Source organism: Phalaenopsis equestris, unplaced genomic scaffold, assembly GCF_001263595.1.
Source record: "Phalaenopsis equestris unplaced genomic scaffold, ASM126359v1 Scaffold000779, whole genome shotgun sequence".
NCBI lineage: Eukaryota > Viridiplantae > Streptophyta > Magnoliopsida > Asparagales > Orchidaceae > Phalaenopsis > Phalaenopsis equestris.
This window is the reverse complement of record NW_018165219.1, coordinates 258,801-275,516: the sequence shown is the minus strand read 5'-3', so window position 1 is coordinate 275,516 and position 16,716 is coordinate 258,801. Positions and strand designations below refer to the sequence as shown.

At 39.3% G+C, this 16,716-nt stretch overlaps 1 protein-coding gene across 1 annotated transcript in view; it reads left to right on the top strand.

Annotated features, from left to right (window-relative positions):
* The window catches only part of LOC110031156 (probable LRR receptor-like serine/threonine-protein kinase At1g06840), a 57,213-nt gene that overhangs the window by 26,109 nt on the left and 14,388 nt on the right, over positions 1–16,716 (top strand). Inside the window, exons 8-9 of the mRNA XM_020734232.1 lie at positions 2,411–2,661; positions 7,932–8,066. Coding sequence (XP_020589891.1) covers positions 2,411–2,661; positions 7,932–8,066 — 386 coding nt within the window. The remainder of the gene's footprint in view (positions 1–2,410; positions 2,662–7,931; positions 8,067–16,716) is intronic.

Below are 16,716 nucleotides of genomic sequence, written 5' to 3'. Positions count from 1 at the left end.
ATGATTACAATCACTTCATAATGAACAACATCATGAGAACGAAGCATAAGAGTAAGTGTTGGAAGAGCATTGCATTCGATTATTTGGTTCTTGTTTATGTCATTTTTTAAAAACTAATGTTCCTTGGGCTATTGGAGCTGCTCTCTGCACCTTCTAATCATTAGATTCTAGCAGTTTAACTTGAGGTGGAATGCCTCTTTCAATTCTAAAAGAGGTTTTAATTGTGGTTTTTTTGTAAGCAATATTTTATATACCATCAACAACCCTCCATATAAGGTTACTGACAACCCCGTGTACGGTGGCCCCTCCTATACCTTCCCAAGGGACCCACGAGAAGAGGTAAGGCGTTAGTATCAACAAATAGTTGTTGATGCTCTTGCTTAACGGTCAGAAGGCCCCAAAAAAGTGCACTCCCTTTCTCCACGTCATGCTTGGAATGACGCTCTCCCCAGCCATCCCCATCCATTTGTGGAGTTGTGAACACTTGCATGTGCCGAACAAGTGCTTGTACATCCCCGTTCTCAACTATCACATTCACAAGCTCCTCGTTCCTTGCAAGGTCGCAGAGGGCATAATTAGCATTTTTAGCGACTCCCCAATTGGATCTCCTCCATGAGAAGCCTCTTTCTAGGACCTCCACCTGATCCCTCACCTGACAGAATAGGATTTCTAAGGAGATCTAGCAGCAGATCTCGTCGGCTTCGCCGTCCTCCAACTCCTCATCCCCTTTAGTCATTGATGATGGAGTGCCGACATCCTTCAGCTTTCTCTTCTGTCCCTTCCATTGTTATGTCGTGGCCAACAACTGGAGTACCAGGAATGTGGAGGGAAAATGTGTCTCTACTAAGGAAAATTGCAAAAAGGGTCCATGTTATAGCACTGTAGGGAATTTGCAGCTTGCAGGATAGGAGTTCCGACAGCTAACAACGTTCCTGGTATCCGCTCCTGCAAGCTGCAAATTCCTACCGGAAGGGGTTCCCTACAGTAAGAGCTAACAACCTTCCTGCAAGCGCTAACAACCTGATACTAACAACTGCTCCGATACTAACAACTGCAAGGAGAGGAGTTCCGACAGCTAGGGACCTTCAGGGAGAGAGATCCGGCTTCTAGTTCCTACCGGAAGGATTTCTCTTCTGTCAGAGATTATGGTTTGTTTCAAGGCTCTGATACAACATAGGTTTTTAGAATTTTGCAGAATAATTTTATTAATATGAATGGGGATACAAATACTGGTTATACGAATTCTAAATTAGAAAAGATATAACACCCATATCTTCAAGATTACAATTAATCAATTTCTGACAACTTACCGGAGATAAAAAGAAAAACATTAAATAAAATTACATAAAAATGGAAATAACCGGAAAAGAAATAAATAACTTCTAACATAAAATAGAAAATAACTGGAATGGAAATAAATCAATACGAATAATTTCTAACATTTTGATTAGTGAACTATTGTTTATGTGAGAGTTTATTGGGGGCTTCTTCATTGTTTTGTTAGAGGGTGTACTTAGGTTTTATGAATGGTGCTGAATTTCTTCTTTGTATGCATGTGACTTCTTTAGTGGATTGGGTTCTCCCTCTCCTTTCTCAGGGACATACCTGTTATTTCTATTTTCTTTTGGGATAGCATTTTCAATGATGACATTTACTTTGAGCTATTTGATACCCAAATGACAGCAATAAGGGCATTTACTTAGTTTTTTTAATTATTTTGGCAGTCTATGTTGTGGTTTGACTCTTACTATTCAAGCTAGATTTTGGCCAACTCTGTTTATTTTGGTAGTCTATGTTGTGGTTTGACTCTTACTATTCAAGCTAGATTTTGGACAACTCTGTTTGGTGTGCTGTAGTGAATCTTTATAAAAGAATGATATTATTTTTAAAAAGGGCGCCCCTTAATCTCCTCCTCCCATTTCTCTCGTTTTTTGTGATTGTGTATTATTTGATGTGGTTGAATAGTTATTATCTAAAATAGTTGGAGGATTGCATGTTTTTTTTAGCTTCTAATCAAGTTTTGAGGGTACCAAATGGTTTACTTGGTATGTATCATCTTTGGTAAGCACATATTTTAATTAGGATACCTATCCATTTTCATTCACCATTTTACTAGTCCACTGAATGCATTAAGCAAAATTTATTGTTAATCGCCTTATTGTATTGCCTGGCCAAGTTTCTATTTCTGAACTTGGACAGTCAAGGGTGAAGAAATTAAAAATAAAATGACAGCTCTGAACGTGCATAATTCATTGGATTCATGAAAGATTCATTTTTCATGAGTGAATTATCTATAAATGTCTCAGACAATTGTTTGGTTATTCATTTGATGAGTTAATTTATCTTTAGTGATCTATTAACCTCTTCAGAAAAGCACCTTTACCATTTTGCTTTTGTCTTTGTTTGTCAGGTGAATCCAAGGAGCCTTTAAATTTTATGATGAGATTACGCATTGCCTTGGAAACTGCTAGAGGCATTCTTTATTTACACACTGAGGCTGATCCTCCTATATTTCACCGTGACATAAAAGCAAGCAACATATTGCTGGACTCTAAGTATACTGCTAAGGTTTCTGATTTTGGAATCTCGCGCCTTGCGCCGGTGCCATATGTCGATGGGGTTTCCTCTGATCATGTATCAACTGTAGTTAGGGGCACTCCGGTAAGCATTTCAGAGGTTCACTTTGCAAATAAATTGATACTGTAGGACATTATCAGTAAGGACAGGTGATAACGGTGGTAAGCAAAAAACAATAGAAAAACTAAATATCATTGTTAAATTCAAATATGAGATTACAACTAAATAAATGGAAATAGGAAGTAGTAACAGCACGGCACACAAACTCACACTATGGTGTGATCTATGGGTGGTGGTGGTCGGCTAGGTAGATTGGAAGGGGTGGTAGGTGACTTGATTGTTTGGAAAACAATGATGCAACAGCGGAGGATTGCTGTCCTCAGTGGCAACAAACAGGAAAAGGTTGGGCTGCGGGGGAAAAAACAGCGGCAAAACAGTGAGATGGGATGGGAGTAGCGGTTTGTGAAGGCTGGGATGGCATGGAACAGCAAGCTGGGCTGGAAGAACAGGAAACTGCAGTTAGAGAAAGCAAAACAGCTGCTATGGGTGGAGGCAATGAGGGGGGTTGTTGGCGGCATTGATGGGGTATGCGGTGAACGGTAGGACAGCAAAGGGTGGCTGTACGGTGCAGCGGTAGCCAGGAAAGGTGGCTGGAAAGTGGGAAATGGCAAGAAAAGAGCTGTTGTGTGGGGCAGCTGCAACAAGGGTAGGCAACAGTGAGTGATGTGTGAAGGATAGGTTAGGGTAGGGAGGAGGTTAATTACCGCCTCAGGAGAGAGATACAGTCGGAGCAGTACTCTGCTCTTAGATACAACCCTAGAAGGGAAATTCAAATATGCCAGCAGTTGTCCCGAATAAACATATATAAAAATTAACCCTAGATTCTCACAAAAGCAAATTGTTAATAATAGAATAACTAGAACTTGACCAAGGAACCGACCAACACTCCACAATAAAGAAAGACAAACTAGTTCAGTTCGGGCATGCAAGGGAATCCGCTTCATGAAGAGTGTGAATTTTGCATTAATAATATAGGAAACAAAACGGTACAAAAGAAAGCTATAAAAGCTACACAAAAGATGCAGTGTATGATTGACACCAGCCTCCACCACACTAAAAAAAGAGGATCGCAAGTGTGAATACCCCAAACAGGAACAAATATGGGCCGCTTTATCACAATCTCTATGCACAAAAAAGAAAAGAACTTGCTTAAAGTTAGTAAGAAATGCTATATCGGGCCTGTTGCCAAGCTGCTTTTGCCAAACTTAGCCTTTATGCTCTCTTGCAAAGAGGACCCGCTTCAGTCGAGGGAGTCCCGCGTCATCTTCAGAAGCGGGACTCACTCATGTCAGTCTTCCGTGGTAGGGGAAGCTCCGAACTCATCTGTCAAAGCTTCTGTCTCTTCATAGTATGACATCTAGTCGGCCACATTAAAGGTGTTGGAACTATTGTAATCTCCCAGTAAATCAATCTTGTTGGCTGTATCATTCCAAAGTATATTCTTATAGAATAAGTATCCATTTTCTTTTGACACAACTTGCGTTGGTGCTATATATATACGTAGATCCTCACAAAATAGCCCTTGAACCATTAAATTTGTAATATGACTCTTCCACTCGTACTTAGTTGCGTGCTTCCAATAAATAAGACTATCTGGAGAAATCGACTCTGGAACGAAATCTACAACAAAATGGACCATTTAATACGTAAATTGTCGGTTATGATATCTGGCAATCCTTTCATTAACGGTTGCCCCTTTTCTTGTATCGGCTCATTGGACTCACTATCTTCTAGAACAACCAAGGCTAATCCATCAGCTGAAAGTTGTGACTCCTCTCTGAAGTCTTCATCTTCTCTTATATCACTGTCTATTTCTTCAACTATCGTGAAAGATATCATTCTCTTGTTTGGGCAATCTGCTTCAATATGCCCAAATCCGTGGCACTTAAAACATTTCTTGGCTGAGATTTATTAGGAGTGCTGGTGTCTCCACCTGCTGTCCTCGCTGAACTAACTTCTCTTCTAGTTGGGTTGGATTGGGTGTCCCATTGGTTGCGTTCTTGATACTTGATTCTAGGGTTAAACTCCATCTGTAAGGAGGCGGTCCTCCGGTTATATTGATGTAATTGGTGATGTACCAATAACGTATCCTGCCTGTAATGTGTGTCTTGTTACTTGAGTTGCATCTCACTTTTAATCTTGGACTATGTTATGATTTTGCTTTTTTCCTCACACTGGCATAGGTGATTCTAATTTTTCCTCCCCCTCAACTCTCTTTCTTTAACTTGATGGCGGCTATCTTTACTATTTTGTTTGGTGGAATATCCTTATATGCAAAAACCCGTTCCACTGCCTGGAGCCGTTCAATGAATTCTTCTGGATCATTGTGACCATCAAAATCTAGTAAATCCACCTTTATTCCCAGATCCCGACATCTTCTCTGATATTCCATCTGAATCTTTGGGGTAGTGGTTCTTCATCTTTTTGCTTTGACGAATCATCGTTGTGGCTACAGATGATCCTTCCAAATTGTCTCTTCTCGAAGGTGGAAAATCTTTATTGCAGTTTGAGGATTTCCCATTGTATATTTTTTTAAGAAAGTTCTTGGACATCGCTTTGCGGGTTTCTCATAAACGACATTGTGTCTTTTTCTTTCGATCAAAGTTCAGACAATTGTCTCGTCGGTGGCATAGCTAGATTTTTTGTTTGAAGCGGTCGAAGGGTGTGTATGAGTGAGCGGAAAAAGGGGAAAAAAATTTTGTGGGGGTTGATTTTTGCTGAGCACCACTCAACCTTTGAATACATCCCTATAAGGGAAAACCAGAGACCTCAGAGGCTGTCCCGAATAAACATACATAAAAAACGAACCCTTGACTCCCTTAAAAGAAAATTTATAATAATATGATAACCTGGAGTGGGCAACCTTTGGATACATCCCTATAAGGGAAAACCAGAGACCTCGGAGGCTGTCCTGAATAAACATACGTAAAAAATAAACCCTTGACTCCCTTAAAAGAAAATTTATAATAATATGATAACTTGAAGTGGGCCAAGGAACAGACCGACACTCCACGACTCCACAATAAAGAAAGGCCTGGATCGCTTGGGTCCAGGCATATAGACGGACCCGCTTCGATTGCAGGAGTCATGCGACCGCTGCGGAAGCGAGAGATGCCCGCGTCAACAAGACTTCATTGTATTCTCTTTCTTGTTGAAATGCACGAGGAAGATTTTCCACATATATACCACTTTACATAAGACCTTGTGCATCCCTTGAATTTTGAATAATTTAGAACATAAATTATGTCTTTTTTTTATTTTTTTTGATAAGATGAAATAAGGAGGCGCCTGAAAGTAGTATGCAAAAATTCTTATGGTATTTATAATTTGCTACCATAGGTATTTTTTTGTCCAGCTTCCTTGCAATTATTAGTAATAATTTCTCGGTGCATTTTTTTGTAATCCCTGTTATGTGGGCGCTTCATTCTTCTTCTTTCATTTCTCATGTGAAGCTTTATTCAAGTCCTTGCTCATTTGTTGGAGTTTTATCATGCAAATTTTGAACCTCATAATTTGTTAAGATGCAGCTGATGCTTTATGATGGAAATCTTTATTGGATTTATTGCTGTAGCTATATTTTGTTTTTAATCATTCCTTTGTGTCATAACTTCTATTTGGAGTTAATTTTTATTTATTTATGAAAATAGCCTCTCTGTTAATGCACTATAAAGTTTGTGCACATCAAACCATCGTCAGAGCTTCATCAACCAAGTTTGCTTTTATTGTCTATTGATATCCTTTATTAGATCCTAACATTAGATTTAGCCAAAAAAATTCTTATCATACTCTTATTTAATTTTCTGGCCTTGCTCTTCTTTTTGTGTTCTAAATTGCAACTTTATGATTTTCTAAAATGCTTATACGCTCAACAAGATTTAATTAAAAGTAGTAATTATTGAGATTGATTTATTATTACTGGTGTTGCGGGAGCTTACCTGTTCACAATATTGTTGTTGCCACAGTACTTGAGACGCGATATTGTAGCCGCTATAGTACCATGATCCAGCCCCACCCCTTTCCTTTTTCTCTTCCCTCCTTTTACTTTTCATTTTCTATGATTCTCCTATTTAATCTTTGTCTATTCTATTCTATTCCTTTTCTATTTATTTCTTATTCCGATCCTTACCTATTCTATTTACTAATCCCTATTATAAATATGTTGTTGGTGTGTTAGGGTTCAGTTTTTTATTATTCCAGATTTCAGTTTGAGGTGTTCTTCCCTTTTGAGGGCTCTATCCGATGACAAAGAGGTGTTCCAGCTGTAACTCGTCCAAGTTGGTGACTGTTTCCAACTGTCCGGGTGATGGTTGTAGCTCGACCCCGACGAGATATTTATCCTTCCAACTCCCCACCGCAACCCATTGTTGTCATCTTTTGGATGTTGTACACCCTCCAAGTTGTTGTCCAGACCGCCGCCGCATCTTCTGACCCCTGTCCACCCACCAAGTTGATGTCCATATCGCTGCCGTTATCTTCTAGGCATTGTCCACCTTCCAGGTTGCTGTCCAGACCGCCGTACTCATCTTTTGGTAGCTGCCCACTCGACGCCCTTCTGGTTCCCTCCGGCACTACCGCTTACCTTTCCTTTTCAGCCAAACCTACCGCCCTTCTTTTGAGAGAGCCTTTTATGTGTTTCTACCGTTTTATTTCTTATTTCGTGTTGTATTCTTGTTGGAGGGGTCGTCGTTGTCATTTGATAGTTTGCATGTTGGTGTTTTTCTATGTTGAGAGTCATTGTTGTATTTTTTTTTTGATTCAGCAATTAAATTGTTGTTTCGTCGTGGTTTAGGTTAACTCTAGTATCAACTAGTATCAATACATATGATTCCCATTTCAACTTGGGGAATCGCAGTTGGTTTGTCATGGAGCAAATTGCTTTTGTCATAATCATTTAGCCATATCTTGCATACCGATCAAGCAAAAACCTGTGTAATCAGGAAAAGCTCTATTTATTTCTTCTTGTTGTGATTAGCTGCTGTTTTTCCTGTTGCTGGAATAATCAGAGCAGTTATAAATGAAATAATACTTCCTGTTAGAGCTCTAGGAACAAGATTTTGTTTCTGTTTACATTTAAGTGTTTCATATTTCTTATGAATCATTGTCGGTTCAGGTCCGATGAGAAAGTTGTGGGAAGATGTCAAGTCATTCGTGAAACTTATTAGATCAATTCATAATTGTATTTACTATCGTATTTGTTGTGTGCATTTAAACTAATATATATTGATAGTTTTCTTTTTTCTTATTTTCTTAAACAGTATGCCTGACTTGTAGCATTAAAATACACTTTCTTGCAGGGCTACTTGGATCCTGAATATTTCTTAACACACAAATTGACAGACAAAAGTGATGTCTATAGCCTTGGCGTTGTATTTCTGGAACTACTGACAGGGATGCAGCCCATTTCATTTGGAAAGAACCTTGTACGGGAGGTAGGCACCCCTATCATCTAAATTTTGCTTCAATGTTACACCTCATCCTTTGGTCATCCAGTAAGCAAGCCATTCTGTTCAACTCCATCGTCTATTTTACACTTTACATAAAGCCCCTGTTAACATCACAATTAGATTTGGCTTATTGCTAAGTGGCTTGCTTCAATTCCCGATCATAAAAAATCAATTAACTTCTCTATTTAAGAATTTTTCAGAAGTTTTTTCACTTTCTGGAATGGACCCATGCTTAAGATAAACTCTAGCTTCATTTGATCTGAAGTTGCCACATGTTTACAAAATTTTTTTTATTAATTACTTCAAAGTCTATTGTTCTGACAGTCATTTTTTATTTTGTTCACTTGTTGGCTTGTACTCGTACACAGGCCATATTGTTTGGGGTGAATTGTGAATTTGGGGTTCTCATAATTGTCAAAATGGAATTTTGAACACATTACTTTTTATGTTTGTGATTATGAGTGAATTGTGGAGTATGTAAACTATATCCTTAAAGAAGTAGGAAATAAATAGAGAAGAGAGAAGATAAAACTAGAAAGAGGATTTATAGTGTTTTGGCTCCAAGCTTATTTCCACTCCTCGTGCTCTTCCAAAAGGATTTCTCCTCTTGGGCTTGCTTTTTGTGATGAGCTGAAAACAGTTACACGACACTTTTATGGCTCAGGAGTACTAAACCACAGCAAATTACACAAACTAAGGATCACAATTATTTCCTAGCTAAGGATGAACCCAAACAATCTTTCTCATAGCTAATGATGTAATTTAGAAACCCAGAATGTTGTGAAGAAGGTGTTAGATATCTCTGGCAGATAAAAACACTACTTAAGGGAGAAGAATAAGAAACACTGCTAAACACTTGGATGCAAGACTAAGAAAACTTTAGAAAATCTGAGAAAACACTTTACGAATACAAGAAGAGCTATATTGCTATTTTCTCTGAAAAGTTTGAAGTCCGTGAACTTAAGAATATCTTCCTTAAGAATTTGGAATGTGCTAGTAAGAGTTCAAATAGGCAGATTGCAAGAGTCTTTTATTGTTGGAAGGATAAAGAGATAATGCTGTACTTGTAGGATTCTGGCGTCTGGGATAAGAAAAGTCCAATCTGAACTGTGGAAATTAGTGACACGGGTGTTTTCCTACAAAAGTTGAATGGGTAAGACTTGAACTGGTTTAGTTGATAGAGGGGGCTTAGCCGGTCCCTCTCATCTTTTCATTAAGCGAAAAATTTCCCAAGTGTATATATTCATTTCCCCCCATACCACTTTTATTTTTATGTGTTTTTAGGTCTTAGGGTTTGGGTTTTCACGTTATTTTTTTTTAAGATTTGTGAGTACAACCACCGACGTCCTTGCTTTCCCTCGAAGGCTGTATCTGACACAAAGGGTAATGCTCCAACTGTATCCCTTGCCCCTGTCGTGGTTGTCTCCAAAACCTTCCCCCACTTCCATTCTTTTGCTCATCCCCAGCTCTCCTGCCCTGTTTTCCTGGTTGCCTTCACCCATCCCGGTTTCTTTCCCTTTCGTCTGCAGCTGCTCTTGTTGTTCTATGCCCCAAATCTCGCTTCCATTTTAAGCCCCCCCTGTTCACCCAGGGATTATCGCAGCACTCCTAAGCCAGCTATCCCCTAAACGCAACCTTCCTATATTTTCTCTACTGTGTCGCACTTCTACCCTCCCACTTCTCAACCCTCATTCCCGCCGTTACTCTGCCAGCCGCAGTCCACAATTCCCTGTAATCCCGCTGAACACCTCTTCCACTACTGCAACCCCTGCTCCCCCCATCAGCTTCCCATAGTCCTATGTTGAGAAATTAGGGTGAAGAGAAACAAAAATCGACACAAATCCAGAAGAACATAAAGATTTAATGAGGTTCGACAAAGATGTCTGCGTCCTCGGGAGCAGAGCGGCAACTTTCTTTCAACTTCTGAAAAAAGTACATAATAGTTCTAGGGTTACAAACAAGCATATATATATATATATAACCCTGGAGTACACTATGTAATTACAAAATTATCCCTGTATCGTACCGCGGGGGCGTTGCCCCCGCACCCCCAACCCACATAAAGTAACTCCCCCAATTGGACAAATGATTCCGCTACGCTCACTCGTTCCACTCCCTTGCCTCGCTCCGTTCCACTCCAATATCTGTCCCTTATCTGGTATATAAGCCATACCTAATAAATCTCCACTTTGGCAAAAATTCAACCCTTTAGGAGAAAAGATACCTGGGAGTTATACATGCACTAACAATTGTGAATATTCAACAAGTCTAAGCAATGCATGAACTTGTTGATAATAACTGGCTTGGTCAGCATATCAGCTGCATTTTCATCAGTATGAACCTTTTGCAACTGTATCTCACCAGAGAATCAATTCTCTGATCTTGTGATACCTAACATCAATATGCTTGTCCTCGCATTGTACACCTGGTTTTTAGCCTAATAAATAGTACTTTGACTATCACAATGCAATTGAACTCCGTCTTGCTCAACACCCAGTTCTTTTACTAGCCCAGTAAGCCATAAGGCTTCTTTATCAACTTCAACTACTGTCATGCATTTAGCTTCAGTTGTAGATAATGCCACAATAGACTGAATTGTAGATTTCCAACCTATATGGCCTCCATCCACCAAGAGTAAACACATACCCAGTTGTAGACCTTCTGCCATCCAAATCACCTGCATAGTCTGAATCCACACACCCCACAACTGAAGGATCATTCTGTTAGTTGCCAAAAATAATTTCATGTTTTACAGTACCCTTCAGATGCGTAAAAAACCACTTGACTGTTTCCCAATGTCGTCTTCCAGGTTTAGACATGTATTTACAGACTTGACTAACATCATGAGTCAAATCAAGACGAGTAAATACAATTGCATACATCAAGCATACATCATGCACAAAACTTACAAAAATCGAGTTTGCAGCTTTTAACACCATGCAACAGATTTCATTTATGCAATTTCACCATCCCATTTTCACTAAGATGACCAAGACGCATGTGTCATAACTTTGTATTATCATCATCTGACTCAACGGAATGAACTTCACCTACAATTGTATTCCCTAACAGTTTGTAGATATTACCTGCAGTTAACTTTCCTTTCATCACAGTCAGTGCACCCTTAAAAATTCTGATTGTTTCTCTATCCTCATCTTCTTTAGGAATAAAATCATTTCTTTGTAGAGTGTCCAAGGAAATCTAATTCTTCTTCAAATCTAGAATATGTTTGACATCACATAATGTTCTAACAGTACCATCATACATCTTAATTTTGATTTCACTAATACTAACAATATTGCGACATCTATCATCACCTAAATAGACTGAGCCAGAATTAGTTCACTTGTATGAAGTAAACCACTCTCTGTTAGATGTTATGTGATAAGAGTATCCTGAATAAAAAAAATCATGCAACCTTTAACTGAGTTGATGAAACCGAAAAAATATCACTATCTCCTCAGTTTGCTTCTTAAGCTTTGGACAATCTCTCTTCATATGAACTGACTCTTTGCACCTATAGCAATGAATCGTCTTTTTGGCTTTAGACTTTGATATGAAATTTCGCCTATTCCTTCCGCTATTCTGATTACTCTTCATGTATAAAATATCAACATGAACCCTCAACTCCAAGAATCCCCACAGCAATATCTGTACCATCCCTTTCCTGCTGTCCATCCAGTAGTCCACCATAACACCTCCCCCTTCCTAGCCAATCACCATCCAACGCCGTCTTCTGCCCCTGCGGGGGGAATTGTTGTCTCCATTTGTCATTTATTTCTTATTTTGAAGAGTCTCATTGTAACTTATTGAAATTTCAGCAGTAATATTTCTATTCTGATTTTTATCGTGGTTTGGGCTTTCCCTCCGGCATTTGGTACACCAGTGGAAGCTTGCCAACCATCCTTTGAATACTTTATTTTTCTTTTTTTTTGGCAGTAGAAGAAAATAACTTTCCAAAAAATGGGCAGAATTGCAACTCTCTCAAATTTTCGTGTCAGTATTGTTGGCTGCTTTTCTGCAAATTTGCTTGACAGAAAGTAGCAAGGTAATGGTATAAACATTAGGCCAATTTCAGTGGGTGATTTTAAGTTCACAACCGACTGTTAAATCATCCAAAATAAAAAATAAAAGCTCTTGGGCTTCAATAAACATTAGGCCAAGTATTTTTGATATTTGTCCATGACTCAACCAATCAATTGTGATGATAATGGTGGAATATGAAGGCAATGTCATGGGAAATCAATTCGAAATATCCTAATTTATTAATCTATTAGCCAAATAGACCATCCCAAATTCCCAATGCATTCTAAACACTAGATCTGTCCTTATAGGCTGTCAATTACCCTTCCGAAGCAAAATGAGAAAAGAATCCCTCAGCAGATCAATATGAGTAATAATACAAGAAATTTGTGTGGAGCTCATATATACACTTATTTTCTTGAAAAATATATAAGATTGATTATAAAATAAAAAAATAAATATACGTAATATGCATTATATACATAATATGCAATATATATATATATATATATATATTGAAAAGGCAAAATTCATTGATAAAAAAAGAGATGATACAAATGTTTTAGTGAGTGGGTACAAAGATCTCACTCACAAGGATTACAAACGCATTCTCCCAAAAATAAAACAAAAAGAAATAACTTCTAATCATGGCGGGTGTAGTCAGTGGATCTACCGCTTCTCCTTCCCCTGGATCTAGGAAGGGAGTCCATCAACATACTAAGATGTGGGTTGGCTTCCTCCTGAAATAATGATACAGTCATTCTGAGAGTTACTGAGATCTGACATTTCTTTCTTCTTCTTCCTAACATTTTTTTCTTCTTCTTCTTGGATTTGTAAACCTGCCAATCATCTGCCAGAGGAAGTCTCGTGTGAACAATAGGTGGATCTTCGATGGAGTAAACTGCTGATCTGCCTCAGCTTGCAGCACACCTTGATCCTAACACTCCTCCATAACATGAGTACCCTCTTCTCTCGCAATAGGTGGATCTAAGATACTTCGGCTAGCATCTGCTACAACACAATTCATAGAATTTGTAATCTGAGGAAGAGCTGCCACAACAACAGTAAACGGAAGCTGCTGGTCTGGTTGGTGAGGAATAGCCTTATGAGTCAAATTCTCATTCAACAATTCTGGAAAATTAACAGTGTCTGCTATATTTTCCTCTACATGGATAATGTTGTTAAGACTTGCTGATCTCAAATGTGGATGAAGCCTGAAGCATTTGACAGGGGTGTTTCCAAACAATTTACAGTGATTGCAGTAGTATGGTTTTTGTTCAGCTATAATTGGCTGCCAATACCCATTGTGGGGAGTGTCAAGCCATATTTCGTCCATATCATGGAGGGTGATATCCCTTTCAACAAGAATTATTACAATCGAAGGCTTGATTAGATTGAAGGTGGGTTTATCCAATTTCATAGGTCTCCTTAGTGCAGCTCTAATAGAGTAGAGGACTTAGTGGTTAAAGTAGTGCAACTTTAAGCCAGGTAGTTTAAACTAGATTGGAACTATAGATGGTTCTTGACTAGGGGCAAATTCAGCAGACCACTTGAGCAGTTTCATATATTTTCCCTCTATTGTCATAAACTTTTTGGAAAATATTTTGGCATAGTCTTCCACTTAAGATAATTGGATCATCACATGTCTTCCATCAAAGATGTCAACCTTCCAGAGTCCCAATAGTTTGAGATTTTCAAAAGCCTTTCAAACAATTTCCGTTTAAGCATGCCCCGATTGGAACTTCCCAATGAGGGTGAATTTGAGCTTGTTAACCAGGTTGGAACTTCAGCATCAGAGAAGAATATAACCAGTTTACCACTATTCCTACTCGTCTTCTTGATAAGGTTACAGCCCTCCTGAGCTTCGAATGATTCGTGGTAAACCTGAGGGAAAGTATGATCTGATCCCATAGAGTCGATTATATCAACAAAAGAAGCCTTCCCAAGGTTTAAAACTGAAGTCGGTGGTTGAGAAGGAACAGTAGCCATAAAGCTCAGAGTCGAACAGTGGGTCTAACTCCTCCGCTGCTCGATCCGCAGAGCAGGGACCGAATGGAGAGCAGAGGAAGTCGCAACACTGTGCAACGAAGCTCACACGAGGTGTTAGGATGAAGAAGGACGAATGTAGCTGCGACATGAAAGATGCGAACAGCCTTGTAACTGTGAGAAAAAGTTGCGACAAACAGCGACCCGAGGAAGAAGACGATGAGCGAGCACGAAGAATCTAGCTGAAGACGAAACATGAGAAGTCAGATGCGCGAACCGTTTGTTGTCAAGCACGACGAAGCCAAAGGAGTTAGCACAGGGTTTCGCCATCGGGCGAAACCCTAACAGAGCACGACGCCGACGACGACGCCATAATATATTTTTTTTATGAAAAACCCAAGAGTTGATTTTATTGAAATAGAAAATGATACATAAAGGTTGTATGAGAAGAGCCCAAAAGAGGCACCATACCATACGATACAAGTACAATAATACCCCAACAAAAAGATAGAAATAGACTCAATAAAATGTAAAACAAATTTAAAACATGCAGAAAACAAGTAGTTAGGGACGAGGCAATTTAGTCCCGCCTCTTCCTCTAGTTTTAGGAGCGAAACGAGATAATAAACTTTGAAGAGTCGTGTCATTGTCAGGAGTCACCAAAGTATCATCCATTAAGTTTCTAAGTTGGAGTATACCCCTAGCCTTCTTCTTCCGCCGAGAAGTGTAAACCTGACATTCTTCATCAGAAGGCTGGCTCACGTGATCCTCGATCTGATTTGATGTTAGAACCGCAGTAGGAGGAAAGGCAGTCATTGCCACCGCGATAGGTTCCAGTGTATGTGAAGTGTGAATTGTTACCTCTACACCTGTTGCTTCCTGAATAGGAGCTGCGAGACTATCTTGATTTTCAGTTCGAACAATACCCGTTATAGTATGGTCAGGAGAAGAGATCCCAGGGGCAGACACAAACTCTTGTCTTGGGGTGATTTCCTCCTCAGGTTGGCTGTCATCAGGTTTGCTGGGAGCGCGTTCAGGCACATGAGGTGCACTAATAGTGTGTTCTTGCTTTTGACTATTGGTTCTTAACTGTGGGTGTAATCTGAAACATTTCTTCTGCGGGTGTCCAAACATCTTGCAGTGTTTGCAGTAGTATGGTTTTTGTTGTTTTTGTTCCATAATTTTGTTCCATAATGATTTTTTGTCAATAACCATTATGAGCAGATACAAGCCAGACTTATTCTATATCTGGTAGTGTAATATATCGTTCAATCAAACTCCTTGCAATAGAGGGCCTTGAGAAATGAACTGTAGGTTAAGTCTACCTGCAAAGGTTTTCCAAGGATAGTCCCAATTGCATATAAGATAGATAGATCAAAGAAATAAAGCTTGAGGTCAGGTATGAGAACCAGATAGGTGCAATTGGGGGTTCTTGATTGGGATCAAAATTGGGAGTCCATTTGAGCAATTTCATATGTTTGCTATTTGCTCTCAATTGTGATGAATTTCTTTGAGAAAATTCTCGTGTAAGCATCTTCTGTGCTCAGTTGTATCATAATATGCCTTCCGTCGAAATGACCCACCTATCAATCCCCAACCAGTTTGAAATCTTCAAAAACCTTCCTGATGATCTCCATCTTAGAGTAACCTAATTGAAACTTTCTAACTGGTGTAAATTTGTATTTTCCTGCACGAGTTGAAATTTCAATGTCAAAGAAGAAAATTGCTGGTTTGCCCGCCATTTTCTTTACTTTTTTGATGAGATTGCAATCGTCATCTCCTGCAATAGAATCATGGTAAGCTTTGAGACCATTACTGCAGCCAGTGCCAACCTGCAGCACAGTGAGAAGCTGCACGAAGAGCGGCTCCGCCGCAGACGCCAAAGGCAAAACCGAGCAGACAACAGGTGTCGAGAAGCTCTGTCGCATACGAGACGCAGGCAGAAGCAGGACGCAGGTGTCGAGCGTCTCTATCACAAACGAGACGCAGGCAGAAGCAGGAAGACGACCGCAGCACTGCCGCCAGACGAGACGTGAACGCAACGCGAGACGACGTGAATGGAAGCAGTCGACACGAGACTACGCGACACGAGTAAATTCTGAAGCCGAAAGCAACGCGAGACGCTAAGATTCTCCATGAGGCGGAACAACGCCATAATATATATACATATTAATGATAGAAGACGGGTATTTAACCCCGATTACAATAGACATGATAAGGGAAATAAATAAAACAGAATAAAGCAAATAGGAGATACATAATGAGAAAATAAAAAGCTAAAAAGAAGTAATAACGACTAGGAGTTGTCGTTATAAATCTAATAGTTCCCTCAAGTTGAAGCATAGATGTCCGTCATGTTCAATATGGATTTGAAGTCATCGAACAAAGGTCGAGAAAGATTATTGGTGAGGATGTCCGCTTGTTGACCAATGGAGGGCATATAAGGAACACAAATTTTCTCGGATTTAATATTTTTCTTAATGAAGTGTCTGTCAATCTCCACATGTTTAGTAAGAATAAATCATCGAACAAAGGTCGAGAAAGATTCTTGGTGAGGATGTCCGCTTGCTGACCAATGGAGGGCATATAAGGAACATAAATTTTACTAGATTCAATATTTTTCTTA